Consider the following 16691-nt stretch of genomic DNA (forward strand, 5'->3'; position numbering starts at 1 on the left):
GGGACCATATGGGATGCCAGTTCAGTATTATCTATCTTTTGGCCCATCTAGCATTTTAAAAAAATGTGATGACTACAGACATTCTTCATTCTCAGCCAGGAACAACAGGGTCTAGGAGGACTGGTCAATGGTTGGAATCCATCACAAGTGTGTGGGGGGCAGAAGGTAGGTAAGATGGAGAGAAGGGACCAGGATGACAATAATAGCTAGAAATGATCACGCTGGACATTTCAAAAAGTACTGAGTGTTAAAAGTAGGTAAAGGGATATATATGATAACCTTTTAGTATCTGTACTGCAAACCACAATGCCCAAGAGGAGAGACAGAGAGAGAGAGAGAGAGAGAGAGAGAGAGAGAAAGAGAGAGAGAGAGAGAGAGAGGAGAAAATGCCTGCCACAGACAGGCTGGGGGGCGGGGAGGAGGTAATGGGAGGAAAACTAGGGACACTGACGCTGGGAAATGTACACTGGTGGAGGGATAGGTGCTGGAACACTGTATGACTGAAACCAAATTATGAACAGCTTTGTAAAGATCTATCCCATAGTGATTCAATAATAAAATCTTTTTTTTTTTTTTTTTTTGCTTTTTGGGTCTCACCCAGCGATGCTCAGGGGTTACTTCTGGCTCTGCACTCAGGAATTACTTGGTGCTTGGGGGACTATATGGGATGCCGGGAATTGAACCCGGGTCGGCCGCGTGCAAGGCAAACGCCCTACCCGCTGTGCTATCGCTCCGGCCCCAATAATAAAATCTTTAAATAAATGAAATTGTGGTTTATGTTAAAAAGAAAGTAATGGACAAAAAATTAAGAAGAAAGGGTATTCAGTCAGCAAAATTTTAATAAAATATACTTAAATAATATTTATAGACTTCCAAGTGCTTTCATATATTCAATCTCTTTTTTTCTGGGTGGGGAAGAGTCACAGTCAGCTATGTTCAGAGCTCTCTCCTGGGCAGTTTGCAGCAGATCATATGTAGTGCCAGGGATCAAACCACGCTTGACCACACTCAAAAAAATAAAACTCCTTAACCCCTATACTATCTATCAGATCATCAGATATCTTAATTTTTTTCACAAAACCACCCTATGATAAGCAAAAGGCAGATATTATAACCATAACCTCAAGAATGAGAAACTGGAAGTTATAAGAAATAATTTGCCAAATTACATTAGATTCTAGATGCCTAACTCAAAGTCAGCACAAGTTCATTCCGGAATACACAGAAAATCTCAATAATGACTAGTGAAAGTACTCTTAAATTGAAAACTAACTTATGGAGACCAGGGGTACAGCTTGATATTATATGTGTGCTGAGTTTGGTTCCTGAAACTGCACAAATAGATAAAACAAAATTATAACTTACATTTTATGATTAGATTTAAATTTTCCTACAATGGTCAGTTTGATACCTTGAGAAACTTACAAATGGCCCACAAATTAATCAGGATAGAGATTCCAGATGTCTAAGTCTTTGAATAAACCTCAAAATTTGTTCAAGAACTCACCTGCTTTCTAAAGCTCCAACAACTAAGGCAATCAGGTAGCAGGGTATTGGGACCTAAAAGTGACAAACAAAACACACAACATACTTGCATCAGCACTCAAAAACATGAGTAAAACAATTCACATTTTAAAATAAGGCACAAAGAAAAAGTACAGAGGTGAAGGTGATTGTCTTGTATGTGACCAAGCCCAGTTCAAATTCCGGCACCACATGGTCCCCAAGCACTACCAGGAGTGACCCCTCAGCAAAGAGCCAGGCATAGCCCTGGGCACCACTGGGTGTGGTCCCAAACCCAGCAAACAATAAAACGAAAAAGCTTAAAAAGTAAGGCAATTTCCTTTCGAATCTTCTACGACAAACAGAACTCATTTTGTGTATTTCTCAGTTCTCATATTTAGTGTGTAAAAGTTTCTCAAATCTGTGGTGTAAAACATTAGAAACATTTCCTTCCTTTTCCTTGCACGCAGAAGAAAAGCTTTTGCAATGTGAAAAATGTTACTGCACTTGGTACTTACAGCACACGGAACGTGGTACTCCACAGGGCAAATTTCAAACATTCATCAAAATTTAACCTATATGAAAACCCTGTGCCTTTTTTGTTGTTTGGTTTATTGGTAGTGATTGCTTATTCTTTTCTATTTAACTTACTAAACCACCACTTCTGGCATACTGGAGTTATACAAAATATTTCAGCAATAAGACGATTCCAAAAACATGGGAGCTTAGTGTCACAGAAACAGGTTGGAGTGAGTTAAGTATTCTTTCTCTAATAGCAGGCATATCCACAGCCAGAGAAAACAGGGTCTAGGAGGACTGGTCAATGGTTGGAATCAACCACAAGTGTGTGGGGGGCAGAGGGTAGGTAAGATGGAGAAGGGACCAGGATGATAGCTGGAAAGAATAGCTGGAAATGATTACGCTGGACAAGAACTGAATGTTAAAAGTAGGTAAAAGGATATACATGATAACCTTACACTATCTGTACTGCAAACCCCAATGCCCAAAAGGAAAGAGAGAGAGAGCAAGAGCAAGAGAGCAAGCGAGAGAGAGAGAGAGAGAGAGAGAGAGAGAGAGAGAGAGAGTGCCTTCCATAGAGGCAAGCAATGGGAGGTCATGAGAGGGAAACTGGGGACACGGGTGCTGGGAAATGTGCACTGGTGGAGGGATGGGTGTTGGAACATTGTATGACTGAAACCAAATTACTAACAGCTGTGTAGAGATCAATCCTACAGTGATTCAGTAATAAAATCTTTTAAAAAATAAATTATTTCGGTCTGCTATGGGGCAGGGCTTGGGGTTCGGGATGAAAACATCCAAAATATGGTGGTGGGAAAGTGTAATGGTGGTGGGATTGGTGTTCGATTATTTAATGTATTATTAAATGTGAACTACTTTATAAAAATTAAGTTAAATTAATTTTTTTTAAAAAATGAAGTTCTTGGGCTGGAGCCATAGCCCAGCCAGGAGTGATTCCTGAGTGCAGAGTCGGGAGTCAGCCCTGAGCATCACTGAGTGGGACCCAAAAAAAAGAAAATAAATAAATAAAGCTCCATAAAAAAAAAAAAAATGAAGTTCTTTTGGGGGGGGGGGGGGGAGGCCGGGCTCCCAAGTGATCTCAGGTTGTCAAAGGATCACTCTTGACAATTTTTGACCAAAAATCAGCTGCTTCTGTGCTAGGAGCCGAGGCTGCCCTGGTGCCAGGGACCGCCCAGCTCCCCCCAGCATTGCTCAGGTGCTTCGAGAACTACCTCCAGTGATACCCAGGGGACCATGTGGCGCAGGGGGTTAAACCCCAAACCAGGATCAGGCACATTCGAAGGAAGCACCTTAAGCCTTTATGCCACCCCCGGGCTCCCATAGGATACTTTTTCAGTCTGAGAAAGCTCTTGCCTTTGTGAATAAGGTGCTGGAACTGGCAAAAATATGACTTGAAAACAGGGAAAACGTAGGCTCCGGCGAGGGGAAGTGGGATGAGGCGTGCCCCCTAATGTGGGCGTTCCAGCTGCCTCTTTCTTCAGTGCCAACAATACAAGTAGATCAGACTGTTTTGAAATCACACTAGAAGTAAATGACAGAAACCAGACATAGAAGCCGCTATCCCAGATGCAGCTCTGTCCTCTGGATGGATAAAAAACTATTGGTCGTTCACCACCAAATGAAACAAAAGTTTGGGTCTTAAAATCTTACGTTTTGTCTGAATCTGTATACTTTCCTACTTGGGTCTTCTGGGTCCGGCGCTTCTCCTTCACGAATGGCACTCATAAGTGCCACTAGTTCTTTTGGAACAGACACCTAGTGGAGAAGAAAAGCATTTCCCATTATAAATAAAAGGCTCTGTGTATCTTAAATTACATATCGAAACTATTCTTTTTTCTCGTCATGACCATCTACACCGACCTGGAGCAATAGCACAACGGGTAGGGCATTTGCCTTACATGTGGCCGACCTGGGTTCGATTCCTTCCCCCTCTCAGAGAGCCTGGCAAGCTACCAAGAGTATCCAGCCCGCATGGCAGAGCCTGGCAAGCCACCCGTGGCATATTCTATATGCCAAAAACAGTAACAAGTCTCACGATGGAGACGTTACTGATGCCCGCTAGAGCAACTCGATGAGCAACAGGATGACAGTGACAGTGACCATTTACACAATAAATATACCAAGATTCCAAAACTCCAGGTGATTCCTTATCATATACAAAATTAGTGCTATGGCTTAAAAATGAATGAGAAGTCCAGAGTGATAGTAAAATAAGTAGGGCCCTTGTCTTGCATGCAGCTGACTGGGGTTCAATCCCTGGCACTTCATATGTGATTTCTTATGCACAGCCAGGAGTAATCCCTGAGCACTAACACCAGAAATAAGCCCTGAGTACCAGCCAAAACAAAACAACAAAAAGAATGTGAGAAATCTATCCATTCAAATTAAGAGAATTTGATAGAAAAGTAGATTAAAATTCCAGCTCTTCCTTTTAGGGATTACATAAACTCCCGAATAACCTTGAATCTCAGTTTCCCCATCGAAGGAGATAATAATACTCATAGGATTCCAGCAAGGGATAAAATGATGGACACAAAGCACCGATCTCCATGCCTGTAACCAGGGCAACCCTTGGTCCTCCATAACCTCAAAATCAATTCAAATGAAGTTATTAGAGCTTTAAACAATTGAATATAAAAAAAAAACAAACCTGGTGTTACAAATAGAACTTGTTGCAGGGTGTGGGGGTGAGGAGTGGTGGCATTTGCACATACCCACGGTGCTTGAGGGCTTCTCCAGGCTCGGTGCAATGCCAGGGGCTAAATAGAGGCCTCTCACATGCAAAACCTGTGCTCCAGCTCTTTGAACTATCTCCCCGCCCCAAATAGGTCTTTCAAAGGATCATAATTGTGAGAAACAAAATGTTATGGCCCAGAACTAGGAAATAATTCTCTCTAGAAATCTGCAGGGAAAGGATTCCCCTGGGGCAAAGCCTCTGGTCATTCCAGTATCACCCTCCACCTGTGACTCTGAAACTAGCATTTTTTCAAATAAATGCCAGAATCCCAGAAGGTCTGTGTTTTAGCAAGCATTCTCCAGTAAGTACCACGCTCCCCTGCTCGTGCCTGGGCCAGGACTCCCAGTTGTCCCTCCATCAGGAGTTCAGGGCCAAATGTGATAGTGGCCTCAGATCCTGGCACTAGGGGTGGGAGTGGGGGTGGTAAAACCTGCAGGAAATCATGTGGTTTCACTTCTTTCTTTAGGCTCTGAGAAAACTGGGGTTGTGAGGTCATAGGACTTACCCAGCGCCATGGAACTAGTTCTTTAGAGATACAGAGCCAGGAATGAGCACCAGCAAGTGTGGGCCCCAAATCGATCAGCCAGTAAGTAAAATTAGATTGTTTGATCCAGTTAAAATCTTGTGATATTTACCTCCGCACTGTAGGTTAATTTCACAGAAGGAGTGTCCTGGCAAGGAAGAATTGCTCTGCAGTGGATAGCCTGCAAAGGGGCGGACAGGGAAGAAAAGAAAGAAAAGAAAGTTATTCCTCCTTCCTAAACACCCAGGCATTATGAAATTAAAACTGTTCCATTGTTCTTCAACACATTCTTTATGTTTCTGGTTTTTTGTCTGTTTGCTTGTTTGTTTGTGTGTTTTGCAGTGCCAGGGATTGAATTTATATACGAAAGGCTTGTGCTCTATCACCAGCCACATCCCCAAATCATTCTTTTGAAAATGAAAATGTCTCACATTTCTTGGGATCCCTGATATGAGCAAAAATAGAATCATGGCTTAAAAAAAAAAAGTGACTTTCCTGGCAGAATTGGGGGACCGTATGGAATTCTGAGGATCAAACCTGAGTTGGGGCACGTGCAAGGCAAGCACCCTACCTGCAGTGCTATTTCTCGGGCCCCTAACTTTCCATCGTAACATGTCACCAACCCTCAAGCTTCAGTTGAAGCAAAGTTAGTGTTTCCTACTCTGTGTGCTGAGCATTTGCGGTCAGGAGCTTTTTGGGACCCTGAGGAGAAACAGCTCTTTGGTGAAATAAATGCAAGAACCAGGGCAGACTAGATTGCAGTTTGGATGTGAGAGTAGCACATTAGCTGCCTAAAAGCTCTGAAAAGACCCACAGTGAAGAACACGGTTTGATTTCTCACTGACTTTCAGAAGAAATCCGTTTTTCTTTGCTCTGATTAGCTACTAATGTCTAAAGAATGCCAGTGTTCTGAGGAACTCAGAGGAAAATGTCCCTAGAATTCCTGAAATATCAATGTGCAACAAACTTGAAAAGTGAAAATTAGGGAGAAATCCTGGTGTCTTGTTTTTGTTTTATTATAATTAAGTGTGCACTCATTCTTCATGAAGGGATTTGGAACACGACTCCCTGAAATGGGCCATTTTTTCCTAAGGATTATTTTTGAGCTAACGGTAATTAATTATAACCCAACAGATTCAGAGACAAACCTCATCCTCTCCTTTAACTACCCAAAAGAATTTAGATAGGAGCCTTGTGAGAGCAGGAATTTTTACCAGAAATAACTTCTGATGACTGTTTTAGTGGGCTGGAGTGATAGCACAGCGGTAGGGCGTTTGCTTTTCATGCGGCCGACCCGTGTTCCATTCCTCCGCCCCTCTCAGAGAGCCCGGCAAGCTACCGAGAGTATGGAGCCCGCACGCCAGTGCCTGGCAAGCTACCCGTGCGTACTGGATATGCCAAAAACAGTAACAATAAGTCTCACAATGAGAGATGTTACTGGTGTCCGCCCAAACAGTGACTGTTTTAGTGGAACAGTACAAAACACCATTATGAACCATGCTCGTTCCCTTCCTCCCCCAAGGCACCCGCCTCTGTCCCATTCCTCATCTTTTGATGGTTCTTTCTCCCAAGACAGGAATCCAAGACCCTGCCTCGGGAGTTGCTTAATGGTCTTGAGTTAAGTGAAACAGTAATGCGGGGGGGCAGATATTTTACTAGATAAGATCAAACCAGGCAAATATTCATAGAGGAAAAACCACAAGCAAATTCATCAAACAAAACATAGTCATAGCTATATGTTTCTTTTTTCTCCTCCCTCTGTCCCTCCCTTCCTTTCTTCCTTTTTTGCAAGCCTCGTGATTAAAACTAGGTTTCCTGAATGAAAGGCATGAGCTTTGCTGTTGGCACACATTCACAGTTCCTGTATTTCTTACCCACTGCAGATATTTCTGAATTTAGCTGAAATCTTTCTTCTATATTTCAAACATACCAATAAGCAACAGAGCAATATATTCAAAATTCGTATTTTTTTTTGGGGGGTCACACCCAGCAATGCACAGGGACTACTACTCCTGGCTCATGCACTCAGGAATTACCCCTGGCGGTGCTCAGGGGACCATATGGGATGCTGGGAATCGAACCTGGGTCGGCCACGTGCAAGGCAAATGCCCTACCCGCTGTGCTATCACTCCAGTCCCACAATTCATATTTCTATGACTCACAAATTTTACATTTTTTTGCCAACTTTAGATAATGAACATTCTATTAAAAATACGAATCAGATATTAGATATCTCTAAAAGAGCCTACAATTGTAATTTCTTGCTTAAACCAGTTTCTGTCATAGTGTTAAGCTGAGGATTCTTAGATTAAAAAGATATTTCAGGGGCTGGAGTGATAGCACAGTGGATAGGGCGTTTGTCTTGCATGTGGCCGACCCAGGTTCAATTCCCAGCATCCCATATGGTCCCCCAAGCACCACCAGGAGTAAATCCTGAGTGCAAAGCCAGGAGTTACCCCTGAGCATCACCAGGCGTGACCCAAAAAGAAAAAAAAAAAAAGATATTTCAATGGAAAGACAATAGAAAATAATAAACTTATTTATAACCCATTTGGTATACCAGCATTGATTCTTTTTTTATAGTCTCGCATTCACATTTGAGCTTAACATAATATCTATTACAAAGGAATATTTAGACAATTAAAGACAATTGTCTTTAATTGTCAAGACAATTAAAGACAAGTAAAGACAAATAAAGACAATTAAAAATGCAAAGTTCCTAACACGGTACTAAATACAAAATACCCAATACAATGCTAAGAAATAAATATTAAGTAAGGTGAGTTCCTGTAATTAATATTAATAGTAAACATTAAATAAGGTGAGTTCCTAAAATTGTAAACAATTTGATTACTAACATAATTAGATTTTCCCTTCTAGAAATTATATCTATCATTCCTTATGATAAATTGTCTCTCATTATATGCTTCTTTATTCTTAGCTTATAAACTGAAAACAGAAGTAACTCAAATCAATTAAAAAGTAAAGAAGTAGGGGAGCAATAGTTGAGCTCTTGCTTTGCACACAGCCAGCCCCCTAGGTTTGATACCCAGCATCCTCTATGTCCCCTAAGCAACCACAAGGAGTAATTCCTGAGTGCAGAGCCAGGAGTAACCACTGAGTATCATCAGATGCAACCCCAAAACCATAAAATAAAGGAAAAGAAGTAAACTAAATCACTTTAAAAATATATTTAATAAATTAATTAAAAATATATATATATATTTAAGGTATTTACATAGCATCTATTTGCAAATGTGCAGTAAAAGTCTAAAAAAAAATCACAAAACCAACTCCATGGTGAATTTCTGTAGGCAATGGCATCTGAAGAATATTGAGAAATCTTAAATTTCACTTCCTGCCTACTGCAGACAGTTTCTGTAGCCAGTCCATAAAGCAATTTTGTTTTCCTCTCACTCTATGGCCATTTACTAAGTGCCTACGTTATGCCAAATTCTATGGGACTGGGGATGTAACTATAAATATGCCCTAGAAAGTCCAATTAATGAGTTCACATTAAAGAAAGTTTCTTGAGGACAGAGATTGGCCAACTGGCCATCCTGATCAACAGGGCCCCTCGCACGACCAGGAGCAATGAGCACTGTCAGGTGGGGCCAAAGGGGGTGGGGATGGAAAGGAAGAAAGCTATTTGTTTTTTCAGTTATTTTGTTAGGGGGGTGGGGGAGCACACACAGCAGTGCTCAGGACTGACTCCTGGCTCTGTGCTCAGGGATCACTCCTGGCGGGCTTCAGGAATTGTAAGTGGCGCGAAGTACTGAATCCAAGTCAACTGTATAAAAGGCAAGCTCCTTGCCCGCTCTTGTCTCTCTGGCCAAAAGTGGTTTGCTTTTTAACATATTTATTTTATTTCAGTGTTTTTTTGAGCCACACCCAAAACTTGGTTACTCCCAGCCTGGTGCCGGGGAATCATTCCTGGCAGTGTTCAGGGGACCACGGAGTGCCAGGATCAAGCCCAGACAAAGTTTCTTTTTTCCATTTTTGTTATGTTTTGTTTTGGCCACACCCAAAAGTACTCAGGCTTACTCCTGGCTCTGCACTCAGGGATCAGCGCTGGTGGGGCTCCAGGAACCGCATTCAGTGCCAAGGATTGCGCCTGGGTCAGCCCTGTGTGTGGCAAGCGCCGACCCACTGTTCTATCACTCCCGCCCTACAAGGTTTCTTTTTGTAAGTACTATATTAACTATATTAATGTCGATTGGTAAGACCCACACATCTACAAGTCTCCGGCTCACTTTGCTTCATGAACCTGGCTGTTGTAAGAATTTTCTACACAGTAAATCCCTCTTTCCTTTTTTTTTTTTCTTTACCTGGCACTGACTAAAGAGATATGGGTGCTGCTTCCCCGAAGTCTGTTCCGGGGTGAGCCACTGTAGCGCAGAAGACTGTGGTGAGGTCTCAAAGGAAATTTCGATAGTGACTTCTTGGTTTCTGTGGGAAAAAAACCAATGTCAGTAGGATCTAATTCAATTTGACCAGAATCTAAATTCACACTCTGGGCACTGAATAATATAAAGACTGTTCCACTAGGGCTTGCTACAGGGAAGAGGGAGCTCCCGTCGGGTCACACAGATTCGGGTAGTTTGCTTCACTCTGCTCTTGTGATGCCAGTTCAGAAATCATGTTCACTCTTCCATGCTAACGAAGGCGAAGGGACAATCAGACAGACAGAGGCACGGCACACTGGGTCTCTGTGACATGGTTCCATCTTTTCATGATCTTAGGAAACTAGAAATGTTAGCCCTGGTAGGGGGTGCCAGGGTTTAATCCAGAGTTCTGCTTGTCAGCAAACTTACTGGACAAGGTAAGTCAAGAAATTGAGTTTTCAGAAATGTCTGGAACGTTTTAAGCAAAGTTTTAAGTAAAATTTGAGTCATTTTATGGCCACTGAATCTATGATTTTAAAAAAAAAATGTGCTTGATCTCTGAGTTGTCTGTATTTTTTAATGCTTTTTATTAAAAGATCAGTCGGGAAATAATAAAACAGTCCATCCCCTCCCGGACCACCTTCCCCTCCCCCACCCCACTGAGAGTCTGAGGAGTTGGGCAGGGCTAAGAAAGAGGAACCAGCCAGAGCTTTGGAAACCCATGCCCCTCTAAGAGAAAATTAGGTCAGCCTTGCTTCGGGCTCTCCAGATAGGACAATTTTAGTTGCCACTATTTTGAACTCATTACTAATTTATCAGAAGATCCTTCCCCTCATCTATAAACTGCATGTCATACCATATGTGGGATTATTAGAAGGACTGGATGACAGAATATATCTCAAGGACTTTTTTTGTTGTTACATAGAAAAGAGTCTGTTTATTATTGCTATTCTTCTTCTTTTCTTATACTTACCATACTTATTCATTTATTTGGGGGCTTTGGGCCACACCTGGCACTCAGGAATCACTCCTGGTGAGGCTAAGAGTATAGGATGGGAAACCAATGAACAAACCCAGGATGCTCACACGTAAGGCGAGAACTCTACAGGTTATACTATATCTCTAGCCCCTGCCATCAATTTTTTTTTTTTTTTTTTTTTTTTTTTTTTGCTTTTTGGGTCACACCCGGCGATGCTCAGGGATTATTCCTGGCTCTACACTCAGGAATCACTCCTGGCAGTGCTCAGGGGACCATATGGGATGCTGGGAATCAAACCCGGGTCGGCCACGTGCAAGGCAAACGCCCTACCCACTGTGCTATCCCTCCAGCCCCCAATATTACTCTATTAGTAAAAGTACTTACGGTCTGAGAGATTGTACAGTGAATATAACACTTGCCTTGCATATGGCTGGCCCTGGGTTCCAGATTCGATCCCTCACATCACATAAGGTTATCTTGAGCATCTTATCGAAGAGTAACCTCAGCACAGCTAGTGTAGTGCCCAAGACCACGCCCCCCAAAAAAAAATTAATGAAAAGTTAAAAATTGAAAGTGACTAGCCCCAAGGGAGAAGGTAAAAAATGTGCAGCTGGTAAAAGCTTTCTAGACAGTTCTGAAATGGCATACTGCCCTCATAACTCAAAATATTAGTAAAACTAAGAGAAATAACAGTGATCTAAAGTCTCAAATCTTCATACAATGAATTTAGGTAAGGTAAGAACACAAAATTTTCACTGCAAATGCAGTCTGAACAGAGCTCAGTAGGAATAACATACCAATTACTACATACTCCGAAGTAAAAGGAAGAGATAAAATACCAAAATGAACTTGAAAACAGTTCCCCAATAAGTCATTACTAATGGAGAAAGATGGTAACATTCATACTTGCACAGAGCAATAGGAAGAGAGATTTCCATCGGTGATCCTTTGTAACCTTGGCTCTCGCCAAGAGTATATTTGACTTCTTGTCCATTGATGACCGCTTTCTCTATTGTCAGGTCCTTTGTATCCAAAATCTAAAATGAAACAAATATTTTTTGGATGATGGGAAAACAGTTCCATATACCAGAGAAAACGAGTTAAATCAAAGTTTACTACTATGACCATCAACTAGTTGCCTCTGGGGAGTAAAACGCAGAAGGAAACAGTAGCAATGAAACCAAATTTGCATTGGCTTAGGTCCCCTCTCTTGGAATTCTAAACCACCTGAAAATGTGTGTTTTCTAAGATTTGTATGTATGTTGTGAGGTAACTCTGGGAGAGCCACAAAACTATGGGACTTTAAGTAACAATCAAATCAAAATTAAAATGCCTTTGCTCCTATTACCCAAAGTTCTCTACCATAAAAAACATTCACCAATTGTTTATTTCCTCATTAACTCCTTAGTTCAACTCACCATATATTTTTTTGATAGACTCATAAAACCCAATCCCTGTGCTATTGTCATGCCTCTGAAAACAAACTGAAAACAAACCTGGCACTTTGGTAGGAAGACTTTTTAGCACTGCTGGTTTGATGCTAGAAAACACACTCTGGTATACCAAGTTGGACCATGTAACTCATAGACTATGATTAGAAGGGTAGCTCTTGCCATTGCCAAATAAGGGCATCTGCTCTGGACAGAAAGGGAGTGGCTCCAAGTACTAGAGTGTCGGTCATCCACAGCCATCCATTGAACCCTAAAAACTGTACCTTGTATTCACTCTCAATTGAACTCCTCTAGAATCTTCAATCTTCCTATGCCACAAAAGTATTTCTAAACAAGCTTCCCATCTTATTTTTTATCTGTATTTTATCCTTCTGCCCACTCTGGCATCTATTCTACTCTTTCTTGTTTTAATTAATAATAATATCTTGATTTGGCTCCCACTTGGGGTGAGAAGTCTGTTCAGTTCCTGGATTGGAGAGAAAGCTCAGTGACCTGAGTGCAGGTAGGAGGTACTTAATCCATCCCAGCACCAAAGACGGTGGACCCCAGAGCACCCCCTGGGAGGTACTGCTGAGCGCAGAGTCAGGAGAAAGCCCCTGAGCACTACTAGGGGTAACCCAAAAACCAAAATGTTTTTGCCACTAAACAGTATGTGATCTTGATCAAGACATGAAAACCTTTTTTGGGCCACGAACTGAAGGAATGTCTAAAAATTGAGCATTTTAATCAAAGAAACAAAAGTTTGAAAAGTGTGAGTACTAAACGAGTGCTAAATCTCAGTGCCCATAACTCAACACTTTTAAAGAAGATTTTAGAGGGGCCAGTGCAATAATACAGCGGGTAGAACATTTGTCTTGCATATGGTCAATCCGGATTCGATCCCTAGTATCCCATATGGTCTCCCAAGCACCTCCAGGAGTAATTCCTGAGTGCAGAGCCAGGAGTAAGCCCTAAGCATCACTGGGTGTCACCCAAAAAGAAAAAAAAAAATGGATTTTGGGAAAGCTAGGATTTTGTTCTATTAGAGGTCATTCAACAGTCCCCAGTCTCAAGAATTCCAAGGAGAGGAAAGGAATGTACTTCATCCCTACCCAGAAGGACAGGAAGTTCTCTCAACAGGTAGGTAGGGCTGATGCCAAACCCCAGTCCAGTCAGCTCCCACTGGACACAGTACAGCTCAGAAGAAGTTTGTGGGGGTTTCTGTTAGTCACTGCTTCCTGGTTAAATTCATCCACTAATTCAAACTTCTAAGTGTTTGCTACACACCAGATACTATACTAAGAACTTGAGATACAAAGTGCCAAAACATATTCCTGCCTTCAAGAGCCAACGCTCTAGTGGAGGAAAGCAACAAGCTACCTTTAAATATTAAAAAACCCAAACTGCTGGCCTCCGAATATCATGATAAATAAGCGAGCAATTAAAAACAGATGTCCCTGTACTACAATTAGCCTCCCTTGCATAAAATCGAACATTATACTTCCAGGCTTAATTTACGAAACAGACATCCCAACCAGAAACCAGAACTTAGAAATCTTCTCTAGAGATTTGGGGAATGCAAGACAATGGGGCAGAGTTTTCAACGGGAACTTCGGTGAGGAATCCCTCTCTCCCCTTCCTCCCCCTCCCCCTGCCCCCAGACTTTCAACACAGTAGATTTTAACATTTTGAGTCTTGCATACTTGTGGGCTAGAGGTAAAGCTTTTACCTCAGAGCAGTTCAAGATTGCTTATTATAAACCGTGATAAGCAACCAAAAGTCACTTTCTTTTAATGAAAGGAGGATAGGGGTCTGAAAGACAAAACAGTGGACAGACCGCTGGCCTTGCAAGAGACGGCACTCCATATGGTCCCAGCCCCCTGCACCACTAGGAAGGATCCCGAGCCCAGAGCCGGGAATTGCCCTCAGCACTGCTGGGTGTAACCCCCAAATACAAGATAAATAACTGAATGGAGGACTGCATGGAAACAGGACTTTGGTTCAGCAATTCTGCCTAGGTAATGTTTCGATAAAAGATAGCACCATTACTTAGGCAGATCAAAGTGCAATCTATAAGGAAATAGTTATCTCCTTCTTAGTTTCTTCTATACAGCACTTTTGTACAAACTTACTTTGAAGTGTTAACTAATTTTCAATTCAGAATTAGCCCAGCAAAATGCTAAAGGACTAAGAAAGTGTTATATTAGTTCCTATCAGTCCACTCAAAATACAGAACTATTTCACAGCACGAGGAGTCATGAAAACGATCAATTCTAATATAATCTTCTTATATCCAAGTAATGGACCTTACTGATTTCCTTCCATCCCGCCTACATCAAAGTGGCTTAGGGCCGTGTTTGAGATGAACTATTCATGAAACTACTTTGTTACCGGTCCTTAAGATCCCCTTTAAGTGTCTAAAACATTCATTCGTTTATGAAACTATGCACGTACAATTCCAATACTATCAAACAACTTGAGTTAGAACACATAAAACAGGTTATGTTGGGCAGATTTTTTAAAAATCAATTAACAATCCGTGAATCCAAAGCTTTTCATCATTCACATGGCTAGAGGGCTGGTAGAACGAGATACTCTAAAAGGCTAGGTAATTACTTCTTGCAACATTGTCTTTAAAACATCTTTAGAAAACTTGAATGGCCTAGAGCAGCCCTGAATGGACAGAAGTTGGGTCCAGAATCAGGAAACAGGAAAGAGGGAGGCCGGGACAGAGTCGGACAGCAGAGATTGGAGGTGTCTGGACAAGGCAGGGCGCGCAGAGGGGTGCACGGCTGGGACTCCTCAAAGGGACTGGGGACCCGGGCCGCGCATGACGACGACCTGCGCGTCGTGGGCTGCAAACCTGCGGTCTGAAATAAAGATGCCGATCAGGGAAGGGTGGCACCGGGAGCAGCTGGCCATGGGACAGGGCTCAGAGGCGCGCACGGCCCGAGGAAGATGCGCTGAGGACTGGAAGAAACAGCGGGGCCCCAGGACGGAGTTCTGGGCTGCGGGCGGAGGAAACGAGGAGGCCACAGGGGGGAATCAGAGCAGGGAACGAGGATTATCCGAAAGGAGGATTGCGTTGGGGGTGGGAGGATTCAAGTCAACCTGAAACCCGAGCGCTGGGCTTGGAAAGGGCGCCCGGGAGTGCATGGGGACTCGGGAGGCGGGAAGCCCTTTAAACACTAGGCAGGGGGGTCCGGGAGGAAGGCAGAAACGTCGTGAGGTGCAGAGGGGGTGTAAGTGAGCGCGAGCTAAAGAGGGGGTGCAGAATAAAGGGTGCTGGCGGCGGAGGCGCCCCAAGGTGTGCGCGCAGCAGACGGGGGCCGGGTTGGGGCCGCCGTGGGCCAAGGGGTCGAGAGGCGGACGGCCCGGGAGAGAGGCGGGCACGGAGCGGGGGGCTCGTGCCACCGTACCAGGCTGCGCAGATTATCCTCCTGGGACTGGAGCGTGAGGGATGCGGTCCCGGTCAACGCCCGGCGAGTGAAGTCGACGCTGCAGCGTAGGTGCAGGTGCTTGGTCTGGCAAACGGAAGCCGGAGAGGCCAAGGAGCACGAATCCACGACCTCGGGCATGGCTCTGAGAATTCCCGCCGCACACCGATGGACACCCCAACGCTGGCGCTGCCAGACAACTCGACTGAGACCGAGCAAAGGAGGGAAGGGGTAAAGAAGAGGAGGAGTTCGCAATGCCCATCGGGAAGGGGAGTTCGTGCAAGTCGGAGGAGAGTGGCGTGTGAGGGGGGGTGGAACTACAATTCCCAGGGTGCAGTGCGACGAAGTGTGCGTGATGCTCCCTGGGAGAGTGTGTACCGAGCTGTGCAGGCTGGAGGGGGCTCCTGGAGCTGGAGCTGGAGGAGGAGGAGAAGGAGGAGGAGGAGGGAGGGGAAAGGGACCCGGCGGTTAGAGGAGGGTGGGCACTCGGAAGTGAGATGCGGCGCGGGCTGGTCAAACCGAATGCGCTGTTTCAGTCCACTGCAACTGGGGCGGAAGCTGCAAAAGCGAGACAAAAAAACGGAAGACCTATTGGTGGTTCATGATAGGATGGGCGGAGCGGGCTGCGCAGGATAAGAGACTTACTTGGAGACTGCCTCTCGTGCAGTTCCTCGTTAGTATAGTGGTGAGTATCCCCGCCTGTCACGCGGGAGACCGGGGTTCGATTCCCCGACGGGGAGGCACACAACATGTTTTTTTTTTTCTTCGAGTTCGTTCACCCATCTGAAAATGAAAAGTATCTCACACAAGCACTCAAAAAGAAACGTCAAGTGTGATATATGATTCACTTTTAAAAGTTGTTTTGTTACTCTCCTGTCTTTGAGTTTGATATCTTTAATGCCAACCCAGCACAAGTAAATTGTTAAACAAATGTTCCCTTAGTCCTTTTTAATATGTGTGTGTGAGTGTGTGTGTATATATTTGTATTTCTGGTAATAACGAGAGGATTTTTTTTTTTTAATCTGCAGATGCACTGCCTGGAACACTGGAATCAGAACTGGAACAGGTAGCTGAGGTCTGGGTCCCTCCAGGAGAATATGACAGGGGCACCCACTGAAGGAGTTTAAGCGGGAGGAGCACCAAGATCAAGAATCTGG

The 16691-nt window shown here is 43.5% G+C and overlaps 1 protein-coding gene and 1 non-coding gene across 3 annotated transcripts in view; one reads left to right on the forward strand and one right to left on the reverse strand.

Moving 5' to 3' along the window:
• Nucleotides 1-15759, reverse strand: part of LTA4H (leukotriene A4 hydrolase) — a 41370-nt gene extending 25611 nt beyond the window's left edge. The window contains exons 1-6 of one of the 2 annotated variants that reach the window (XM_004602754.2): nt 15517-15758; nt 11574-11704; nt 9632-9752; nt 5416-5484; nt 3694-3798; nt 1508-1560 (exon numbers count right to left, since the gene is read on the reverse strand). In XM_004602754.2, coding sequence (XP_004602811.1) covers nt 1508-1560; nt 3694-3798; nt 5416-5484; nt 9632-9752; nt 11574-11704; nt 15517-15675 — 638 coding nt within the window. In that variant the 5' untranslated portion in view covers nt 15676-15758. Of the gene's footprint in view, nt 1-1507; nt 1561-3693; nt 3799-5415; nt 5485-9631; nt 9753-11573; nt 11705-15516 lie in introns of both variants that reach the window. The other variant, XM_055118546.1, reaches the window with a different exon arrangement.
• A 443-nt stretch (nt 15760-16202) lies between these two features.
• On the forward strand, nt 16203-16274 carry TRNAD-GUC (transfer RNA aspartic acid (anticodon GUC)). Its single transcript has one exon. It is a non-coding gene; the product is annotated as a tRNA-Asp (tRNA).
• The last annotated feature ends 417 nt before the right edge of the window (nt 16275-16691 follow it).

The sequence above is a fragment of the Sorex araneus genome, chromosome 10, assembly GCF_027595985.1.
Source record: "Sorex araneus isolate mSorAra2 chromosome 10, mSorAra2.pri, whole genome shotgun sequence".
Lineage (NCBI taxonomy): Eukaryota > Metazoa > Chordata > Mammalia > Eulipotyphla > Soricidae > Sorex > Sorex araneus.